General features: G+C 46.5%; 1 protein-coding gene across 1 annotated transcript in view; it reads left to right on the top strand.

The window, feature by feature from the left end:
- The first annotated feature begins 489 nt into the window (after positions 1-489).
- BAALC (BAALC binder of MAP3K1 and KLF4) overlaps positions 490-15,880 on the top strand; it is an 87,117-nt gene continuing 71,726 nt past the window's right edge. Inside the window, exon 1 of the mRNA NM_001083508.1 lies at positions 490-653. Within this exon, the coding sequence (NP_001076977.1) occupies positions 494-653 (160 nt within the window). The 5' untranslated portion in view covers positions 490-493. The remainder of the gene's footprint in view (positions 654-15,880) is intronic.

Here is a 15,880-nt window from a genome sequence, read left to right as displayed (position 1 = left end):
GGAGGGAAGGAAGGAGAGAGGAAGAAGGCATGAAGGAATCAATAAGGGGGAGTGGATGGATGCGCAAGAGCCTGGGAGCCATAACCCCAGCTGGAGGGGCTGAACCCCTGGAGGGACATCCACCCCTCGCCCCCTCCCATTCCCAGGCCGTCGCTCCTGAGTCCCCGGGTCGGCTGGGCGCCCCCAGGGAGGATGCGGGGGAGAATTTGAATTGAGGACAGGTAGGGGGCGCGGCAAGGGCGAGGGGCGGCAGGGGGCCGAGAGGTGGGGAAGAGGAGGGCCTTGGAGGAGGAGAGGAGGGGCGCAGGGAGTTGGCGCGGCGGAGGGGGCGGCGGGCGCCTGGCTGCGGCGCGGGCGGGAGGGCTGGCACGGGGACCCGATGCCGCCGCCGCCGCCGCCTCTTCGCGGGCCAGGGCTGCGCCGCCGGGGCTGAGCCGCCGCCGGAACCAAAAGCCCAGCGGCCGCCGGGCGCGCCCGCAGCGCGGGAGGGACGATGGGCTGCGGCGGGAGCCGGGCGGATGCCATCGAGCCCCGCTACTACGAGAGCTGGACTCGGGAGACGGAGTCCACCTGGCTCACCTACACCGACTCGGACGCGCAGCCCAGCAACGCCGCCCCGGACAGCGGCCCCGAGGCGGGCGGCCTGCACGCGGGTGAGTGCGCCCGGCTCCGGGAGGCGGGGGCACGCGGGGCGCCAGGGCCAGCCCAGACCCCCGGAGCGTTCGGTGCGGAACGGCGGCGGCGGTAGTGGTGGGAGGGAGAGGCGGGAGACAGGCAGACAGACAGACGGGACCTGCCTTGTGACTGACCCGCCCAGGCCCAGGGAGGGGGTGGGCCAACCAGAGACCCTCAGGGAAGCTGAGTTAATCCCCGAGCCTCCGGGAAACCCCGCACCTCCGGGCCCCCGCCTGTGCCCGCTCATTGGCAGGGACTGATGGGGTGGGAGGACTGCGCGCCCGGCTCGCACGCCTTCTCCGCAGCCCACCCACGCCTCACGCCCCTGGGATGCGCCTTCGCCGGGTTCTGGCCACTGTGCACGCGGCCGAGGCTCTCCATCCACTGGCCTCTTGCTCCTCTCTCCGTTGATGTATAGACTGACGCAGGTTACCTGGGTGCAGTCTTCCTCGCGGCTCTCACCTTTTCTCCCGTCTCGGGTTTTGAAAACCAGAGCCCTAGTTCAGGGCATAATAAACGCCGGCCGCACCACCACCAGTTCTGCGCTTAAGCTACTTTACAAGCAGTTGTTTCCTAGTGAAGACATACCTCTCCACTCCACTGTGCCCCGACGCTTAATAAGAGGCAGCGCATGAGAGTGGATTACGACTGTAAATTAAATACTCGTACCATTCCCCCTCTGGCAGAAATCTGACAGAAGGATATGCAGAGAACTTTTTGGACCAGTGACAAATAAGATTTTTTTTTTTTTTAAAGCAGAGAGTAATGATTGTAGCGTAGAGATGAAATTAGATTAACTGTTGCCACAGACTGACCTTTAATCATGAACGCGTTGGTGATGTTAAAAGGAAAAAACTTCCTTGCTTATTACATGGATGTTGTCAAAAGCCATATTAATATTTGTATAAGAATGTTTTAACTGTTTCCTGACCCCTTTGTGTTGCTGGCATTTTAAAATATTGAAATCTAAAACAGAAAATGAGGTTAATTTGAAGAGTAACATATGTCATAAGGAGGAGGAAAGAAATGTCAACAACTGCTCTTAAACCATCCTTAGTCCTAAATTCCTGCCTCCAAAATAAGAGCTGTCCCTTTTAATCCTGAGATTCTGTCTCCATCTGTTGGAACCACACTGGCTCCTTTTTCACGTGAACTTTGTGATCCCCCCCACCCTTTTTTTTAAAGCGAGAATTGTCAGGGAAAACTGTGCAAGGCAAACACTACCTTTGTCTCTAATTTCTCTGACTCACAGTAGCAGTCGTAATGGTCATTTTGTGTTGCTGATGCTTTCAGTGCCTTTTCAAATGGTGTGTTGGCTGAATTCAATGTCAGAAAGAGGATAAGACATGAGCCTTCAAAACTGACCTGGAAAATGTTAGATGTAACAGCATGTCCCAAGGAGGTGTACTGAGGTACTTCCTCAGGAGAGACTCAAAAGACCAGAGCTACACTCCTAGGAAATAAGGTTGAAAATATCTAATGCGGAAAAGAACAAAATACAGCTTCAGGGAATGGTTGCCTTGGTGACTGGAAGTATATGTGTGTCTGTACATGTGTACAAGTGTGGGAGAGTTATTATGGGATGGCTAAATATGTCCATATTTATTTGTTTCCAATACTTATTCATTTGTTACTCTGCCATCCTGAGTCATGTCCCATCATGCATCATGAGATCTGCAACAGGTGGGACCTGGGACAATCACGCACATTCGTGGTACCCTGCCATACGTGGGACAGCCCTGCCAGGCAGGTGGTCCTGAAGACCTGAGTCATTCACAGGAATGGCTCAACTGCTGTCTCAGAACAGCAGAGCCCTAAAATTGGCAAGACTTTTAGATGGGCAGGATCATTTCAATTCCCCAGAAATTTCCATCAGCCTCAGAGGAGAGGAAACATTTCTGAAGGTCAGCATGGAACCAAGCATTCCCTGGGCTTCAGTCACCCTGGGAGATTAGCCAGCGTTGTTTATTTTTTTCTTCCCTCCTACTCCCCGGGTCTTACCCACCCTCTGCCCGTTAGCCACCTGTTAATTCAGTTCCAGGCTTCTGGGGGCACTGCACTGGTCCACAGTGATTGTGTGGTAAGAAGCCAGACGACACATATTCCTGTTCCCATCAACTCTTTTCTGACGGGGGGACAAAAGGAAAACCAGGATTTAGGATAATTCATATTGTAAAAACATCACTGGGCTTCCCTGATGGCTCAGGAAACACAGGTTCGATTCCTGGGTTGGAAAGACCTCCTGGAAAAGGAAATGGCAACCCACTCCAGTATTCTTGCCTGGGAAATCCTATGGACAGAGGAGCCTGACAGACTACAGTCCATGGGGTGGCAAAGAGTTGGACACAACTGAGTGACTAAACAACAACAAAATCATCACTAATGGCTTCATGGCTAGAATTCTGGAGCTGGAGAGGGTCACTGTTCAAGGCAGATGGGATTTGGTAAGTTGTCCAGTCTGCACTGCACAGCCTCCCTGTCCCTTCACATTTCCTGCCCCCAGCTCCCTCAGTCCTCAAGAGTCCTTTCTTTCTGGGCCTCTGGTCACTCTCTTTTAGTATCACATTGAAACCACTTTTTTTTCTGGCCACCCCAGCCTCAGGAGCTCTGAGTGCAGGGAGTGGACTCATTCATCTTTGTATCTTAGCAAACTATGGAGCCGCCCGTTGGGGTCCTCTGAATGAGTAGGCACTTGATCTAAACCTGCCCTCCTCCTGTCCAGTCTTCCTAAGTTGCCTCCTGCTTTCTCTGCCTTACATCTCTTGCTGCTGATGTTTGCTCACCTGAATAAGTTTAACCTAGCCTGGTGGGCTGCCATCCATGGGGTCGCACAGAGTCGGACATGACTGAAGCGACTTAGCAGCAGCAGCAGACTCCTCCAAGGGCAGAGGAGAGCCCTCTAGAACAGCAGGAGGGGAGGGAGCTAGGGGAGTGCAGAGGACTGAGTCATTCATTCTGCCTGGGGAGGGGCCCGTGTGCACAGACCCCTGCAGGAGACCTCCGTTGTAAACAGGACTGCCCCTGCAGGCTGCACACAGCCGATGACCCCGATCCACTCCCTGAGTGAGGGTGCCTGTGGAGAATTGACCTCTGACTTCGTGGTGGGTAAGCCTCCCTCTCCACCAGCTGGACCTGTAGACTGTTCAGTTCAGTTGCTCAGTCGTGTCTGACTCTTTGCGACCCCATGAATCGCAGCACGCCAGGCCTCCCTGTCCCTCACCAATTCCTGGAGTTCACTCAGACTCATGTCCATCGAGTCAGTGATGCCATCCAGCCATCTCATCCTCTGTCGTCCCCTTCTCCTCCTGCCCCCAATCCCTCCCAGCATCAGAGTCTTTTCCAATGAGTCAACTCTTCACATGAGGTGGCCAAAGTACTGGAGTTTCAGCTTTAGCATCATTCCTTCCAAAGATATCCCAGGGCTGATCTCCTTCAGAATGGACAGGTTGGATCTCCTTGCAGTCCAAGGGACTCTCAAGAGTCTTCTCCAACACCACAGTTCAAAAGCATCAATTCTTCAGCGCTCAGCCTTCTTCACAGTCCAACTCTCACATCCATACATGACCACAGGAAAAACCATAGCCTTGACTAGACGAACCTTTGTTGGCAAAGTAATGTCTCTGCTTTTGAATATGCTATCTAGGTTGGTCATAACTTTCCTTCCAAGGAGTAAGCGTCTTTTAATTTCATGGCTGCAGTCACCATCTGCAGTGATTTTGGAGCCCAGAAAAATAAAGTCTGACACTGTTTCCACTGTTTCCCCATCTATTTCCCATGAAGTGATGGGACCGGATGCCATGATCTTTGTTTTCTGAATGTTGAGCTTTAAGCCAACTTTTTCACTCTCCTCTTTCACTTTCATCAAGAGGCTTTTGAGTTCCTCTTCACTTTCTGCCATAAGGGTGGTGTCATCTGCATATCTGCGGTTATTGATATTTCTCCCGGCAATCTTGATTCCAGCTTGTGTTTCTTCCAGTCCAGCGTTTCTCATGATGTACTCTGCATAGAAGTTAAATAAGCAGGATGACAATATACAGCCTTGATATACTACTTTTCCTATTTGGAACCCGTCTGTTGTTCCATGTCCAGTTCTAACTGTTGCTTCCTGACCTGCATACAGATTTCTCAAGAGGCAGGTCAGATAGTACCACTTGGTAATATTTTCAAACAGTTTTTAGAATTGGAGTATAGTTAAATTGCAATGTTGTGATAGTTTTAAGTGTACAGAGAAGTGACTTTTTATATATGTTTGGTTGGTCAAAAAGTTTGTTCAAGTTTTCCGTAAGATGGTACAAAAAGCCCAAATTAACTTTTTGGCCAACCTAATATATAATACATATATGTGTGTGTGTATATATCCTTTTTCAGATTCTTTTCCATTTAGGTTATTACAAGACAGTCAAATAATTATTGGTTAAGGCATGTACTCTTGGGAATGACAGGGAAGGGGTCTTTCCACTGGCCATTGTAGTCCTGCTCCTAACACTGGGCCTGGCCACAGTAGGACCTCAAGCTACCTCTCTTGAATGAATACATCTCCTAAAACTTGTCTGTATCCATTTCATTCTTCCTGTAGTCCCCAGAGTTGATGTTTCCTTTCCTCAGGAGTTCTACCCGCTCTTCCTTTTCAGGTTCTTGTCCACCTGGTGGGTTGCATAGTAAGAAAACCTACCCCCTCTCTACACCGGCTTTGCCAAACACAAGCTCATTTGTTATAAGGGTGGTTTTGCAAAAATCACTTCAAGAAACAGGTGGCAACAAACCCGGGCTTTTCATCAACATCTGGGAATCTCACCTCTCATGACCCTGGTCTCCTGGGTGGCCGCTCGTCCTGCCCCAGGCTCTCCAGGCCCTTTGTCCAGCCCGGTGAGAGCAGCGGTCACACTGGCTTGTTCCCACCTCCATCTTTTGGATTAGCCTGGGAGCTCCACTAGAGACTTGGGTCCCCCACGGCCTTTCTGTCTTCATTCTCGTCGGAGTGTGAAAACCTGCCAAGCTCACTTTCTCGCCTGGGGTTTCAAGACCTCCTTGAGAGGACACCCTGTGCCTTTGCGAGTGGTACAAGTCCTGTGTGTGGGGGCTTTATTGGTTTTCTATGTAACCCAAGAGATACTGCTCTCTCTCTCTCTTTTTCTCTCTTTCTTTTGGTCGACTCAAGTCCACCAGGTCCCGGTCTGTAAAAGACCGCAACACATGTTGTTCTTCATAATGGCTATACCAATTCACATTCCCACCAACAGCGTAAGAAGTCTCATTTTTCTTCACACTCTCTGCAGCATTTGTCATCTGTAGGCTTTTTGATCATGGCTCCTCTGACTGGTGTGAGGTGGTATCTCCTTGTGGTTTTGATTTGCATTTGTCTAATAATTAGTGATGTTGATCATTTTTTCATGTGCCTGTCAAGCCATCTGAATGTCTTCTTTGGAGAAATATCTTTTTATGCCCATTTTTTGATTGGGTTGTTTGGTTTTTTATTATTGCGTTTAATGAGCTGTTTATATATTTTGGAAATTAAGTACTTGTTGGTTGCATCACTTGCAAATATCTTCTCCCAGTCCATAGGTTGTCTTTCTGTTTTGGTTTTGATTTCCTTTGCTGTGCAAAAGCTTATAAGTTTGATTAGGTCCCGTTTGTTTATTTTTATTTTTTTCTATTGCCTTGGGAGACTGAGCTAAGAAAACATTGGTACAATTTATGGGTTTATGTCAGAGAATGTTTGCCTATGTTCTCTTCCAAAATGTAACCTTTTCAGGAGATAGAGTTCTTACAGAAGTAATCACGTTAAAATGAGGTCATTACAGTAGGCTGTAATCCAATGTGACTGGTGTCCTTATGAAAAGGGAAATGTGAACACACAGACAAACGCTCAGAGAGAATGCCATGTGAAGACCAAGGCAGGCACTGAAAGCAAGGAAGGCCAAAGGTGGCCAGCCACCCAGCAGAAGTTGCAGGAGAGGCGTGAAGCAGTCTCTGTCACAGCCCACAGAAGAAATGAACCCCGCCAACACCTTGGTCTCATACTTCTAGCCTCCAGAACTGTGACGAGACATTTCTGTTAAGCCCCCCAGCTTGTGGTACTTTGTTACAGCCACAGAAAACTGATAGAAATGTTCTTGTGAGCCCAGACACTCACGGAACATTTGGAAATAGCAAGAGGATTTCTGTGGTCACTACCTCACACTTCCTTCTGAGATTGCCTCTCTTTCCTTGTCATTTATATTCAAATACCATTTACTGAGCATCTACTATAAGTGAGCATTTTTCTTTGGGGATATTAGTATTCCCTGGAAAAGGAAATGGCAACCCACTCCAGTGTTCTTGCCTGGAGAATCCCATGGACAGAGGAGCCTGCTGGGCTACAGTCTATGGGGTCCCAAAGAGTCGGACACGAATAAGAGACGTTAGTATTCATAACTCTCTAAACCTCATACATCATTGCTATCAACATCTACTAGATGAGGAAAAACTGAGGCTTAGTGAGCTTAAGAGACTGAGTGGTTTAAACACGACATTGTGAATCAACTATGAAGAAAATTAAAAAAAAATCACAATAGAAATAATAAAAGAGATTGAGTGGGGTCACCTATCCAGGAAATAGAAGCACCCAGGTCAGAATCCAGATCTCTTGTTTCTAAATCCAGGGCAGTGCTAACTACTGAGCACAAATTTAGGGCTCTCCTCCACCCCATCTGCCTTTGGCTTATTTGAAAATGCGAACCACTTGGAGTGGGAGCCTCCTGCCAGCATTCTCAAGGCGAGGACATGAGTCCTTGAAGTGATGCCCACAGCCCTATGGCACAGATGCCACCCCTGCCGGTGCTGAGTGCCCCTGAGCAGGGCTGCCGGAGCTGCCCAGAGAATCACCTGCATCCCACTCACTTGATGGGCTTGTTACAGATGGAGCAGTCTTTGGGCAGAATAATCTTTTTTCCTGGTTTCAAATGCAATGGATATTCCTTCAGAGAATTTAAAAAGTGCAGAGAAGCACACAGAAGGAAACACACCTCCATAGCATTTAGGTTTCATCCTTAGGTCGTGAATCTAGGTGTATATGGTGTGTGTTGCATCTTCTGTAGGGGTTATGTTTAAAGTTTGGTTGGGGGATATGTAAAAGAGCCTTCAAGTTGCTTGGAAGCCCAAAGGCCAAGGAGGTAAAAAACCTTTTTTCTCCTTGTGTTCAAAAAACTATTTAGGTACAGATGCTGTGTTAAGTCACTTTAGTCGTGTCCGACTCTTTGGCACCCCATGGACTGTAGCCTGCCCAGCTTCTCTGTCCGTGGGTTTTCCAGGCAAGAATACTGGAGTGGGTTGCCATTTCCTCCTCTGGGGAATCTTCTCGACCCAGGGATTGAATTGTCTTAGTTCTCCTGCATTGACAGGCAGGTTCTTTACCACTAGCGCCACCTAGGAAGCCCCTTAGTTACAGATGGTGACAGCCAAAGTCTAGATGGAATAGGGGAAGAGCAAGCAGTGAAGACCATGGATAGGTGAAGGGATTTTTCTTCCTTTATTTTTCTAGGCAATGTAGTTGAATTCAGGTTAATTACATACTGCAGGCTTCCCTGGTGGTTCAGTGGTAAAAGAATCTGCCTGCCAATGCAGGAGATGAAGTTCGATCACTGGATCAGAAAGGTCCCCTGGAGAAGGAAATGGCAACCCAGTCCAGTATTCTTGCCTGGAGAATCCCCATGGACAGAGGAGCCTGGAAGGCTACAGTCCATGGGGTTGCAAAAGAGTTGGACATGACTTAGAGACTCAACAACAACACATTACATACTAGGCTGATGTGTAGTGTGAATCCATTGTATGTAATCCCTTCACGTCCCTTTCACCTCCCTTCCACCTCACTACAATTCGCTCAGGTTGAGGATGCTGTTTTATATTCTGCCCAGCTGTTTTCTGGGATTTGTGGTTGCTTTATGGATGTAGAAACATGATGTGTATGTGGACCAGCTCTCTGTGTGAGTCTCAAATGCCCATGAGGTCATGCAGGTTGGCTGCCCAATGTTGGGGTTGCTCCAACCCCATATGCTCCAGCTCTGGGTCTCTGTGTCAGATGGGATAGGTACTGAGTGTCTGCCTACATCTTGCCGTGTGGCTTCTGTGTAATGAAGCAAAGCCAGGAAGCAGTAGATTTTTCTTAATCTAGTCCATCTTCTCTATGAATAGTGCCCATTTCTCTCAGATTCTGGATTAAGTTGTCTGTTAGTCTTCACTTTAGGGATTGTTGTGAGTCTTGGTCTTTTTCTGTCTTCTGGGCATGTTAACAGCCAGTTGGGCAAGGCTGAGTCAGCTGCTCCTAACCAGATGCCCTTCAGCCTGGAAATCCAGTCCCAAAGTTCTTGCCCTTCTCTTCTCAGTCCCTGCAACAGCCTGTGAGACAGCCACACACACCACACCACCTCGCCAGATCTGTCTGTTTACAGCGTCCTTTTCATGTGACCATGTCCTGACCATTCTCTTCTTCATCCTCCTCCTCCTCGTTATTTTGCTCACAGATGGTATAGTTTGGTGGTTAAGGAATTAGACTTTAACAACAGACATTTCCCAGCTGTGTGACTTGAGCAAGTTTCTTAGCTTCTCTGGGTTTCGCTTTCCACGTTGTAGGACGGGAATCATTGCAGAATTAATGTGCTCACAAATATGAAGGACGTACTGCCTCTCCTAGCACCCAGGATCCCTTTACCTCCTCAGTCTTGCCCTGAGCTTACTGTGCCAACTTCAAAGCCAGGGTCACCCCTCCTCTGTTTCTGTGTTGCCCAGAGTTGCTGTTGAAAGTGATGAGTGTTGGTGATTGCATCCAGGGTCATGCCTGGAACCTCAGTGTTCTTACCAGTTCTTGGCAGTTCTATTAATTCCTTATTAAAATGCTGTTTTAGTCTGTATGTGACACTCCCGACATTGTTTCTTGCCCTCTGAATGCTAAAAACATCGAAGACTTGCTGTGAATTCTTTCATCTTTCCCTCCAGTCACCTGCTGTGCATCCTTCTTGCCACTTCAGCGTTTTTAAACGTCTTTAGCCATCCTCTCTCCTCACATCTGCCTGTTTGGATTCTCAGCGCACTGATGGGGTTGCTTCTTGATGTAACAATAGGTGAGGCCATCACAGGTGGTTCCATTATCTTTCCCACTTAACAGAAAGTCTGGAGGTCAGGAGCCACACCACCACTTAAGGCTGCTATCCAGGACCTGGGCTCTTTGAGCTTATTATTTTGCCATCCTTGGTGTGTGGATTTCGTCCTCATAGTTGCAAGTTACTATGACATCTTATTTTAGGTAGGAAGAAGGGGAAAATGTAGAAAGAAGCATTCCACCTAAGTTTTTTTTTTTTTAATCTGTAAAACAGTAGATTTCTCAGGACCCAGTAAATTTGCTTTCACTTCTCATTGGCCAGAAGCATGTTATATGGCTGTCACAGGCTTCTAGAGTCTAGGAAGTCAAAACTTTTAGCTGGGTTCATGACGCCTTAAAAGTAGCGGGTCCTTGTGCCAAGAGAAAAAAGGGGAGAGCAGAGACTAGGTAGACTGCAAGCAGGTGCTCTCCCTTTAATCCTAAGACTGTGTCAGAGAGGAGAGAGGATTAGCAGGAGCCAAGGGAAAGGAGAAGAGGAAGTGAGGGGGAGGCAGGTCTGCCAGAAACCCAGATAACATAATGACTAGCATTAAGAGTTTGCTGTAATAATAACACATTCTAATAATAATTGTTTTCAGCATTCCCCCGTGTCAAATGAATTCATAAAGGTGAATATTTGCTGAAAAAGTTACGTGTGCCAATATTGAGCTAATCTTAGAAATATCGCAGCAATAACTCAAATTGAAATCTTTTAAAATGGTCTCTTGACATCAGACTCTGCTGTGTACAGAGATATGTGGTGGCCACTTCTTTCTTTGCTGCTTCATTTTCTTGTAAAGTTGATGCCAGCCGGAAGCTGATGTGCCCACAGATCCTCTGTGGCACCCGTTTCCAATGAGTGGGAACATTTGTGCAGGTTCACTGTGCAGGGTGACTCTAAGGCCCAGGCCGGGGGCTCCTGCTAGGGGAGCAGCAGACAGCCAATTGGCTCGTTTAAAGAATTGACAGTATTTCCTGTGAAAGTTAAAAAAAAAAATCACCCCGCTATTATCTCTAGGGCTGCTGGACTTTAGGGCATGGGGAAACCGAAAGGATTTGTAGAAAATGGCAGGGCTGTTTGTGAAACTGGTCGTCATAGCAACAGGGTGCAGCAGCAGTTACAAGGGAAGTGGCGATGGGCTGGTGCAGATCACAGGAGGGACCGTTCAGGCTTAAACATCTCCATAAACAACAGCCGTGTTTGACCACAAGGCCACAATTGATTATTACATCCAAGAATCACTTTTCAAGGACAGTCATCGTAGCAGTCAGGCTCAGATTTGCTTGCTGGGAGATAAATGATGTGCGTGCCAACACTCACAGTCACAACCCCTGCCTGTGAGTGTGGCTTCTGGTAAACTGTGTGCAGAGGACATGCCAGGCCTTGTGTATTTGGTACCTAGTGCTACTACCCCATTTTACAGATTGGGGAAGTCAGGGAGGTGAGGCATCTTGCCCAAGGGCTGCATATCAGGTTCTCTTGGCGAACCTAAAATAAAGCCTGCCCCCCGACCCTGGGGCTTCAGACATGGTAGGCGGGTGGGGCCAGAACTCCTGCACGTTTAATAGCTTCTTTAGGTCTGCACTGAGTGGAATTCCCTCTGTCAGTGGTGGGGCCAAGATCCTGCGTTTCTAATAAGCTCCCGAGTGATGCTTGGACCTCTCAGAGAGAAGGGAGATTCTAGATCAGAGGCTGGGAAAACTTTTCTGTGAAGGGTCAGATGGTAAACATTTCAGGCTAAGTGGGCCGTTGATCTCTGTTGCAGCTACTCAACTTTGCAGTTTTTAGCACTGAAGCCGCCAAAGGAAAAGATACAATCAGTGAGCGTGGCCATGTACCAATGCTCACTCCTGTGATTCTGAGGCTGAGTCAGGTTTAGGAGCCAGTGTCTTTCATCCCAAAGGCAGAGTGGAAGGGAGAAAAGAACAAGGTTTGCGGTTACTAGTCCTCGCCCTCTGGAGAAGGCAATGGCACCCCACTCCAGTACTCTTGCCTGAAAATCCCATGGACAGAGGAGCCTGATAGGCTGCAGTCCATGGGGTCCCTAAGAGTCGGACACGACTGAGTGACTTTACTTTGACTTTTCACTTTCATGCATTGGAGAAGGAAATGGCTACCCATTCCAGTATTCTTGCCTAGAGAATCCCAGGGATAGGGGAGCCTGGTGGGCTCCCGTCTATGGGGTTGCACAGAGTTGGACACGACTGAAGCGACTTAGCAGCAGTCCTTGCCCTCAAGCACACCTCTGGCAAGCTCAGCATATACAGTAAGCCCTGAAACAATGTTTGTGGAATGAGTGAATAAATGGGATTAAGTGCTTTTCTCACCTGGAAGGCAGTTTTGAAAGACTAGTAAGGTGTCCCTGATAACATTAGGTCATTAAGGTATTAGGTATCTTATTATGCAGCTTCCCCAGTGGCTCAGTGGTAAAGAATCTGCCTGCCAAGCAGGAACAGTGACAGACTTTATTTTCTTGGGCTCCAAAATCACTGTGGACAGTGACTGCAGCCATGATATTAAAAGACACTTGATCCTTGGAAGAAAAGTCATGACAAACCTAGACAGCGTATTAAAAAGCAAAGGCATTACAAAGGTTTGTCTAGTCAAAGCTATGGTTTTTCCAGTAGTCATGTATGGATGTGAGAGTTGGACCATAAAGAAGGCTGAACACTTTCGAACTGTGGTGTTGGAGAAGACTCTTGAGAGTCCCCTGGACTGCAAGAGTATCACACCAGTCAATCCCAAAGGAAATCAACCCTGAATATTCATTGGAGGGACTGATGCTGAAGCTGAAGCTCCAGTATTGTGGCTACCTCATGTGAAGAGCCAACTCATTGGAAAAGATCCTGATGCTGGGAAAGATTGAAGGCAGGAGGAGAAGGGGACAACAGAGGATGAGATGATTGGATGGCATCACCGACTCAATGGATATGAGTTTGAGCAACCTCCGGGAGATAGTGAAGGACAGGAAAGCCCTGGCATGCTGCATCCATGGGGTTGCATAGTCGGACAAAACTGAAGTGATTTAGCATGCACACACGCCCTCTTGGGTTGAGTGGGATCTGGGAAGAAAACCTTGTCACAGCATCACCCAGAGTAAAGTTGGGGTTCCTGGTTGTCTCAGGAGGTGTCCCTGCCTTGGGTCTTCAGGAATGTTGGAATCCTTCTGTCCCTTCATCATGGGTCGCTGTTGATTGAGAGCCGAGAGGCAGCTGCTGCTGCATGAAAGGCTTTTTCCCAGCTGCATCCTGTGCTTCTTCTGTGGGTGCGGAGCTGCTGCTGGGAGGTGAGAGGAATAATCAGTCATTTCCTTGTGTCTCTCCGAGCTCTGCTCACCATTCCTTAACACCCAGTTCTTGCCATGGGCTGTAAGGCCAGAGTTGGGGTGTTTAAAAAGTTGCTGTGTCTCTCTGAGCTCTGCTCACCATATGGTTGATGATAGTTCTGGGCAGCTGGTTGCTGTTACGATGTTTACTTTTCTGAATCAGGTGTTTCCTTTGTAGAGGCAGGGGCATCTAGCCATTACATATGGCTTCAGAAAACATGCAGTGAACTTAGAGAAAAGGCATCATTTAAATAGAAGCTGCCAAAAATGTTAAAAAGGAATCCAGGGAGAGTTTGCCCATAGCCTTTTTTCTTTTGCATGTGAATTCAAAATTCAAACACTGATTATTCGTGGAATCCCCAAATCGCATGTGGTTTGGTGGTTTAGTTGCTAAGTCATGTCCGACTCTTGTGACCCGATGGACTGTAGCCCGCCAGGCTCCTCTGTCCATAGGATTTTCCAGCCAAGAATACTGGAATGGGATGCCATTTCCTTCTCCAGGGGATCTTCCCAGCCCAGAGATCAAACCCAGGTCTCTTGCACTGACAGCAGTGGGAAATGTAATAAAATCTCATATGACAAGGTGATTTAAACATGTGTGCAGACACCCACCGGAGAAGGCAATGGCACCCCACTCTGGTACTCTTGCCTGGAAAATCCCATGGATGGAGGAGCCTGGTGGGCTGCAGTCCATGGGGTTGCTAAGAGTCGGACACGACTAAGCAACTTCACTTTCACTTTTCACTTTCTTGCATTGGAGAAGGAAATGGCAACCCACTCCAGTGTTCTTGCCTGGAGAATCCCAGGGACGGAGCAGCCTGGTGGGCTGCCATTTATGGGGTTGCACAGAGTCGGACAGGACTGAAGCGACTTAGCAGCAGCAGCAGCAGACACCCACATACCGATTATAGTTTCAGTTGAGCATGGATGCTTCCCAGCAGATACCAACTGGTTGCAATTGCTCAAAACAATTCTGGAACCCCACAATCATAGCCTTAGGCACTTTCTTTTTTCTTTTTAAAAAATTTTGTTTACTTATTTTTATTGAAGTATCCTCAGGCATTTTTAACATTAACATTTCAACTTACATAAAACTTTAAAACTATACAAATGAATACACATACTTCAAACTGGGAGAATAGTGTAATGAACCCCTTTGTACCATCATCATCCAGCTTCAACATTATCAATACACAACAAGTCTTGTCTCCTTTATGCATCCATCTGCGTTCACCCACTGGATTACTTTGAAGCAAGTTTGGGAAGTCGTGTAACTTCATCCGTAAATACTTTAGTATGGCTGTCTAAAACATAAGGATTCTTTTTAAAAAGATACAATGTTGAATTATATGAAACTGTTATTTTTGTAGGTTGAAATGTAATATCATCAATTCTATGTTTCAACTGAACTGCAATACCATTAGCACACCTAAAAAATTGATGAAAATTCCTCTAATATAACCAGATTCATTCACTGGCCAAATCTCACCCATGACCTCATAATGTTTTTTCTATAATTGGTTTGAATTGGGATGCAAGCAATGTCCACACGTTGTGTTTGGTTGATGTTTATCTGGTTATCTCTCAATTTTCTGTTGTTAAGATTGCCTGTGACAATCTAATAACCATCCACTGTTAAGTTCCTTGTTAGCTTTCAGTCATTGATAATCATTGCTCACATCAGTTATTTTATTAGGAATTGCAAAATGGTGACATTCTAACATTTCTTCAACATTCATTAGATATTTTATAAAGAATAACTTTTCCTTGTTGCCCTTTTGGTTTCCCTGAAAAGGCAGTTAAATGTCTACTTCTTTCCCCAGGAGTTGGTGATGGACAGGGAGGCCTGGCGTGCTGCAATTCATGGGGTCACAAAGAGTCGGACACGACTGAACTACTGAACTGAACTGAACTGAATTTTTTTCCTGGTTTCCTCCGAAAGTGGAAATATCATTATGAATTCATGGATTTTTAGCATATTTGATGAGTTTTAGTTTGTTGCACCTATTATTGTCTATGTATGTGTATGTTTCTAAACGGTTCCATCTTTGATGAAAGGGAGCTTCTCAGTTCAATTCCTTTATACACAACTCGGTCTTTGATAGTCCTTGCTTTCTGCTGTGATATTTTTTCTAGACTTATATTGTATTTTTTCCTGTGCTAGACTTGGAATTAACCATTTACCTGAGGAGTCCTGGTTCTTTTCATTGAAATATGATATTTAGAGACTACAGCTTGGGCACTTGGAGTGTTCATTGCTATTGGGTTTGTTGTTTATGAACCTTTGCAGTGGACAGAGCTAGGAGTTGTTTTCTTTTTCTTTTTTTTAATTTTATTTTATTTTTAAACTTTACAATATTGTATTGGTTTTGCCAAATATCGAAATGAATCTGCCACAGGTATACATGTGTTCCCCATCCTGAACCCTCCTCCCTGTTTTCTTTTTTCAAGAGATATTTGTATTGATTTTATCAGTTCAAAATTTTCAATTGTAGGGCTTTCCTTATTTATTTTATATTCTTTTCCTTTTAAATGCTGAAAGTCTTGGTTCCTAACAACATTATAAGTCCTTATTTACTTTTTGTATATCTAACAATATGCTACTGAAAATATTTTTAGATTTTTGTGGGGTTTTGTCCTTAGGGTATAGCATAATAGAACTATATAGTTATAATGCTATGTTTAACAGTAATTTGAAATAATTTCTTGCTGTATATGGTTAAGCTATCAACTTGCTATTAGAGAGGTAAGTGCATTTGTAAACTTT

The sequence above is a fragment of the Bos taurus genome, chromosome 14 (assembly GCF_002263795.3).
Source record: "Bos taurus isolate L1 Dominette 01449 registration number 42190680 breed Hereford chromosome 14, ARS-UCD2.0, whole genome shotgun sequence".
Lineage (NCBI taxonomy): Eukaryota > Metazoa > Chordata > Mammalia > Artiodactyla > Bovidae > Bos > Bos taurus.
The sequence above is the reverse complement of the archived record's forward strand: the minus strand, read 5'-3'. Positions and strand labels throughout refer to the sequence as shown.